The 6688-nt window shown below is 45.3% G+C and overlaps 1 protein-coding gene across 1 annotated transcript; it reads left to right on the forward strand.

Annotated features, from left to right (window-relative positions):
- The first annotated feature begins 531 nt into the window (after positions 1-531).
- On the forward strand, positions 532-1566 carry LOC107523416 (uncharacterized). The gene is made up of 2 exons (XM_016194494.1): positions 532-786; positions 1135-1566. The coding sequence occupies exons 1-2, from the start codon at positions 532-534 to the stop codon at positions 1564-1566; spliced, it is 687 nt and encodes a 228-aa protein (XP_016049980.1).
- Positions 1567-6688: the final 5122 nt, after the last annotated feature.

The raw sequence follows: 6688 nt of genomic DNA on the forward strand, positions 1-6688 counted from the left end.
CAGAGAAAAGTAAGGAGCATGGGCAGAAAGAATGGCAGGCAAGTAGAAAGGAAGCTGCTATTTTGAAAAAAGTCAATGCCCCAGAGCCAAAGGCCAGCTCCCCAGAGCCAAAAGTCAATGCCACAGAGCCAAAGGTCATCTCCCCAGAACCAAAGGTGAATGCCCCAGAATCAAAGGTCAATGCCACAGAGCCAAAGGTCAATGCCAAAGAGCCAAAGGTCAATACCCCAGAGCCAAAGGTCAGTGCCAAAGAGCCAAAGGTCAAAGCCCCATAGCCAAAGTTCAGCGCTACAGAGCCAAAGGTCATTGCCTCAGAGCCAAAGGTCAATGCCCCAGAGACAAAGGTCAATGCCACATAGCCAAAGGTCAACACCCTAGAGCCAAAGGTCAATGCCACAGGGCCAATGGTCAAAACCACAGAGCAAAAGGTCATCGCCCCAGAGCCAAAAGTCAACACTCCAGAGCCAAAGGTCAAAGCCACTGAGCCAAAGGTCCATGCCACATAGGTCAAAGGTCAACACCACAGAACCAATGGTCAATGCCACAGAGCCAAAGGTAATCATTCCAGAGCCAAAGGTCAATGCCCCAAAGCCAAAAGGTCCTCAGTCCAGAGCCAAAGGTCATCTCCACAGAGCCAAAGGTCATTGCCTCAGAGCCAAAGGCCATGTCCCAGTGTCAAAGGACATCTCCCCAGAGCCAAAGGCCAATGCTCCAGAGCCAAAGGTCAATGCCCCAGAGCCAAAGGTCATTGCCCCAGAGCCAAAGGTCAACACCCCAGAGCCAAAGGTCAGTGCCACATAGCCAAAGGTCAAAGCCACATAGCCAAAGGTCAAAGCCAAAGAGCCAAAAGTCATCGCCCCAGAGCCAAAGGTCAACACCCCAGAGCCAAATGTCAGCACTCCAGTGCCAAAGGTCATCTCCCCAGAGCCAAAGGTCAATGCCACAGAGCCAAAGTCATTGCCTCAGAGCCAAAGGTCCATGCCCCAGTGCCAAAGGTCATCTCCCCAGAGTCAAAGTTCAACGCCACAGAGCAAAAGGTCATCGCCCTAGAGCCAAAGGTCAATGCCACATAACCAAAGGCCCATGCCCCAGTGCCAACGGTCAATGCCACAGAGCTAAAGGTCATCGCCTCAGAGCCATAGGTCCTGGGTCATTGCCACAGTGCCAAAGATCATCACCTCAGTGCCAAAGATCAATGCCCGAACGCCAAAGGACATCTCCCCAGAGCCAAAGTTCAATGGCACAGAGCCAAGCGTAAAAAGCACAGAGCAAAAGATTATCACCCCAGAGCCAAAGATCAATGCCCCAGAGCCAAAAGTCATCACCCCAGAGCAAAAGGTCAAAACCCCAGAGCTAAAGGTCAATACCACAGAGCCAAAGGTCAACACCCCAGAGCAAAAGGTCAACACCCCAGAGCAAAAGGTCAATGCCACAGAGCCAAATGTCATCGCCCCAGAGCAAATGGTCAATGCCCCAGAGCCAAAGGTCAACGCCCCACAGCTGCACTCCCTCATCACCTCCACCCAGCCACTCCAGCCTCACCCTTCCTCGGGAGAGAACCCATGAAGTCTGGGAAGCAGCTGGGCAGCCTGCCAGAGCCACTGCAGCTCCCCATTATGCCATCCGATTTCGAAAGACAGAGCTCTGAAGATCAATACTGTGCCACTTCTGTTTCCCCTGGCTGCTCAGCAACAAGGTTGCTCCCAAGTAGCCCACATCCCCACCCCCTCTGGTGCAGAAGATGGGTGCCCTCCCACAGGCTCCTTTGAAATCCTTCCCAGCCACTTCAGTGCAGTGAGGAGACCAGGACTGAATGCCAGCCCCAGTATATGTTGAGAATGCTGGATTTGAAATCTAGATTTTACTATGCAGCTATCAAGAACAATGAACCCACCTTCGCTGATCCATCATTGGACAGAGCTAGAAGGAATTATCTTAAGTGAGCTAAGTCAGAAAGATAAAGATGAGTATGGGATGATCCCACTCATCAACAGAAGTTGAGTAAGAATATCTGAAAGGGAAACTAAAAGCAGGACCTGAGCAAATTGTAAGTAGGGCACCAAAGTAAAAACCCTGTGGTGAGGGGTAGACATGCAGCTTCCTGGGACAGTGGGGGGTGGGAGTGGGTGGGAGGGATGGGTCACAGTCTTTTGGTGGTGGGAATGGTGTTTATGTACACTCCTAGTAAAATGTAGTCATATAAATCACTAGTTAATTCATACGAGAGGGGGAAAATTAATTGTATGTCTTGAAGTTTTTCAAAACACAAACTGAATCTTTTCAATATATAGGCTGTGTAATTGATATGCAGACTCTCTCAAAAGCCTAGACCAAGTAGATCAGAAGCAACCAATAGCACAGCTATATACAAGATACTGGGTACTGTACAGCAAACCATAACAAAAGGACTTTTCAAAGTTAACCCAATTACCAAACAATGTGATGATAACATTAACTATCGATTGTCTTTTGGAACCCTAAGACAGCAGGAACCTCACATCTCCACTATAGAGCCTCTACTTCCCCCAGTCCTGGAACCCTTGGATAGGGCCCACTTTCCCGTATGCCTCAAAGTCCCAAAATCTAGATATACACCAGTTTCTGTGAGAGAGAGCATATGTTCACACGTATCCGTAAACTACTGCAAAATATATGCCTGAAAGCAGAAGTGCACTAGAGTTTGCAGTGAGTACCCCCCTAACATTTCCTCTCCACTATTCCAAGCTTTGGGTCCATGATTGCTCAACAATTTGTTTGGCTTCGTATGTTAACTCTCTTTTTAGTCACCAGGTTCCAGATGTCATCAGGATGCCGGCCAGGCTTCCCTAGACTGAAGACCCCACCAATGTGTCCTGGAGCTCCGCTTCCCCAGAGACCCACCCTACTAGGGAAAGAGAGAGGCAGACTGGGAGTATGGACCAACCAGTCAACGCCCATGTTCAGCGGGGAAGCAGTTACAGAAGCCAGACCTTCCACCTTCTGCAACCCACAATGACCCTGGGTCCATGCTCCCAGAGGGATAGAGAATGGGAAAGCTATCAGGGGAGGGGGTGGGAAATGGAGATTGGGTGGTGGGAATTATATGGAATTGTACCCCTTCTACCCTATGGTTTTGTTAATTAATCCTTTCTTAAATAAAAAATAAAATAAAAAATAAAATAAAAAAATAAATCTAGATTTTTATTTTTTTATTTTTATTTTATATATTTCATATTTTTATTTTAGTAAATTGTTAAATCACTGATGGTTGAAAAATCATCTCTGTTGTGTGCGCATCAGGCCCATATGAGACTTGGGTGATGGGGTAGGTGGTGTGTATGTGGCAATGGCCTTTGAAATAGTTATCATGTGGATTCTGGGGTGCCACGGGGTTTACAGAGAGCAGGGAGGGAGCCACATTGCAAGGCAAGAGGCAGAAATGGTATCAGCTGACCACAATTCTCAGGTGGCTGTTGTTCACTTTGGGGACTAAATTCTTCTTTGTTTTTAATTTTTATTTATAAAATGGAAGCATTTATATGACCATAGGATAAGAGGGGTATAGTTCCACACAGTTCCTACCAATAGTACTCCATATCCCATCCCCTTCCTTGAAGGCTCACCTATTCTTTACCCCTCTGGGAGTATGGACCAGGATCATTATGGAGTACAGAACGTGGAAGGTCTGACTCTTGTAATTGATTCCCCTCTGAACATGGGTGTTAGCAGGTCAATCTGTACTCCCAGCCTATCTCTTTCTTTCCCTAGTGGAATATGGATCTGGGGAGGCAAGGCTCCAGTAAACATTGGTGGGGTTGTCTGCCCAGGGAAGTCAGGTTAGCATCATGGTAGCATCTGGAACCTGGTGGTTGAAAAAAAGTTAAGGTATAAAGCAGAACAAATTGATGACTACTCATGAACTTAAAGGCAAGAATATTGCAGATAAAGATTTTGGGTTTCTGATTTGGAAAAAGTAAGTAGGTCTCTTTTAGGTATATTCCATGGGACCATGACTTTACTAGTTTTTGCCTGGACCTGACATCTAGTACACAGGTGAACCCAAGTTATTGTCTGGGGAGATGGTGAATTCTAACCCCTTGTGAAATGGTTGACCCCACATGTGAAGTCAGGGCTGGTGGGGGGGGGGGGGGCTGAAAGGCTGAGTTCTCTGACAGCAATGTCAGAAAAGGGCCTTAGCTCCCCCTCAGAGAGGGACCCCCGATACCTGGGTCTGTCCACATGTCCACAAGAAGCAGAAAGAGGGTCACAGAAGTGGAGACTGGCTACAGGGAATGTGGGTGCTTGACCAGCTCCCATTATGTCCTTAAGCATTTCCACCGGTCTATTTGGTTCTGTGTCTCCAAATTTTACAAAAACAAACTGTGACACCATTGCTACATCCAAATGTCCCTCCCCTTTTCCTTCTCTCTCTCCCTATGCTGTTAAAGTTGGAGTTCAGAGCCCTCTTGTCCTCTTCCTCCTGTCACTTCAACCCCACTGGGACTGTGGATCAAGATTGTTTTGGGGTGCAGAATGTAGGAGTCCTGGCTTTTGTCATTGCTTTTATTCTGGACATGGGCATAGCCGGGTTGATCCATAACCCCAGACTAGCAATTATTTTTATAACGTATATCATGGGCTTTATTTATTGAAATTTGTAAATCAACCGGTCTATTTGGTCTATTTTAGATGTCAGACTGATCTGAGAAACAACCCTGTTATTTAACTAAAAAAGGGTTTGTGGAGGGCTGCTGCAGTGTGTGTGAAAGGATTTACAGTGGAAGCTGGGAACTGGCTTAAACAGTACAAGGTTTATTAGGGTAAAACAGGTAAAAGGCAAAATAAGCAACTATCATCAAGGGTTAAGAGTATGCTAGGTCCATAAAGTCTGAGTATAGTTATCAAAATTTAGTCCCATAAGATAAACAATTATCAGCTCTGGTAAAGGTTGCTCATGGCTGTAAAGGGGTCTAAAACTTTAACAGCTAGCAGAGTCACATGTGTTCAGTTCCCAGGAGAAATAGCCATGGCACATACCTGGCACACCTATGCCCAGATGCATCTGACCAGGAGAAGCAGCAGTAGCCAAAGAGAGTGACCTGCTCAAGTCCCGTACTTGATACCTTCCCTTCTCTGTGTCCAGCCTCAGGCTGATGTCATTCATATGCTAATAATCCCAAACTCCTATTGGGGTCACAACACAACCTAAGTCCTTTGAGGTAATTGAGAAGGAATCAGATCCAGGTGTTTCTTGTAGGGAGATGTGAACAAGCCCCATGAACCTGATGCTGACACGCAGTTCAAAGTGACAAAGGTTTTATTTTATGAAATTTTTAATAAACCTATGGTTTGAAAAAATCATCTCTTTGTGCTGTGTGCATCAGGCCCATATGAGACTTGGGTGACAGGGGTATGTGTATGGCAATGGTCTTTGTATAGTTATCTTGGGGATCCTGGGGTGCCACTGGGGTTACAGAGAGCAGGGTTGGAGCCACAATTCACCATCATACTGCTCCTCTGTGGTCGATGGACATCTGGGACAGAGCTGGGGAGAGCTAGTGCTGGGATCCAGTCCCGGCGAAAGTAATTAAGAGTCCCTGAAGGAAAGGGGGAGTCGGCAATGAAGAAGTAAGAAACACATCAGCTGCTTCAAGTACAGGAAAGAGGTGTCTCTGCCCTCTGTCTGCAGAGGTTTATTATTTAAACACTTTTTGCCAGGATATAGTTGACATTATGTAAGATTATTTTCATTAACATCAAGTATACAGATAACATCATGTATAATCATTTTCATTAGCATCAGGAATAACCTTAAACAACATTATTATTATTATAGGTATAGTTTCCTTAGAAAGTTCTCTAGGTCTGGGGCACCCTGATTTCCCCTTGGAAGTTTCTTGGGTCTGGGGTAGTGTAAATCTTCCCTTGAAAGTTTCTTTGGTCTGGAGTAGTCTAAATTTTCCCTTGAGATGACCATCTGTGATTTGACCATCTCCCTGTTCTGACCTTCTGTATGAATAAACATTTTTCCCCTGGAGCTAAATATAATAGCTTTTCTTCTTAACCTTGGGTCTAACTAGATCATCATAGGATGTTCACCTAAAGAAATCTTCTGCTATAAATAAGTACACAACATGGGGGCTCTCTTCTTTGGATATATGAAAGTTCAATGGCTGTTAGCTAAGGAAAGCTTACTTACCTCTACCCATATACTCTAACATTAGCTATTTAACTATACAACCTAATACTCATCATGGATGCCTGTAAGTGGAAACAGGGTGTTTGTGGGTGAGAGTAAGAAATAGGGCCTTTTTATATTTACATGGAGATCACAGTCTGTCACTCATGCTACAAGCTTTTGGTCTGAGTCCAGCTAATTGAGAAGCTGTAGTGCTGATAAGTAGCTCTTTTTCTGAAAGCCTCCCAAGGGTACAGCAGCTTCTGCTCCTATGTCATTTTTAGTCTTGTCACACTCACTGCCATACTTGTTGTCACTATGTTCTTCCTCTGGGGATCTTTTTCTATTGTCCCCAGGTAATATTTGTGTATTTGCAATATAGCCAATAAGTCCTCAAATTATCAATGTAATTAAAAACAAATAACTTTGGTTAAGTCTAGAACTTCCCACTCTACAATAGGTTCCAGTCTGTTTGGACTTTGTCTGGCAACAGATGTGATGTCACCTCCACTACACAAAAAGGATGAATAG

Source organism: Erinaceus europaeus, chromosome 3, assembly GCF_950295315.1.
Source record: "Erinaceus europaeus chromosome 3, mEriEur2.1, whole genome shotgun sequence".
In the NCBI taxonomy this organism is placed as follows: Eukaryota; Metazoa; Chordata; class Mammalia; order Eulipotyphla; family Erinaceidae; genus Erinaceus; species Erinaceus europaeus.

Excerpts from the sequence above, each read along its gene's own strand:
- LOC107523416 (XM_016194494.1), top strand. The coding sequence starts at position 532 with ATGGTCAATGCCACAGAGCCAAAGGTAATCATTCCAGAGCCAAAGGTC. Across the intron at positions 787-1,134 it reads TCAACACCCCAGAGCCAAAG|AGCCATAGGTCCTGGGTCAT; the intron begins GTCAGTGCCACA and ends TCATCGCCTCAG.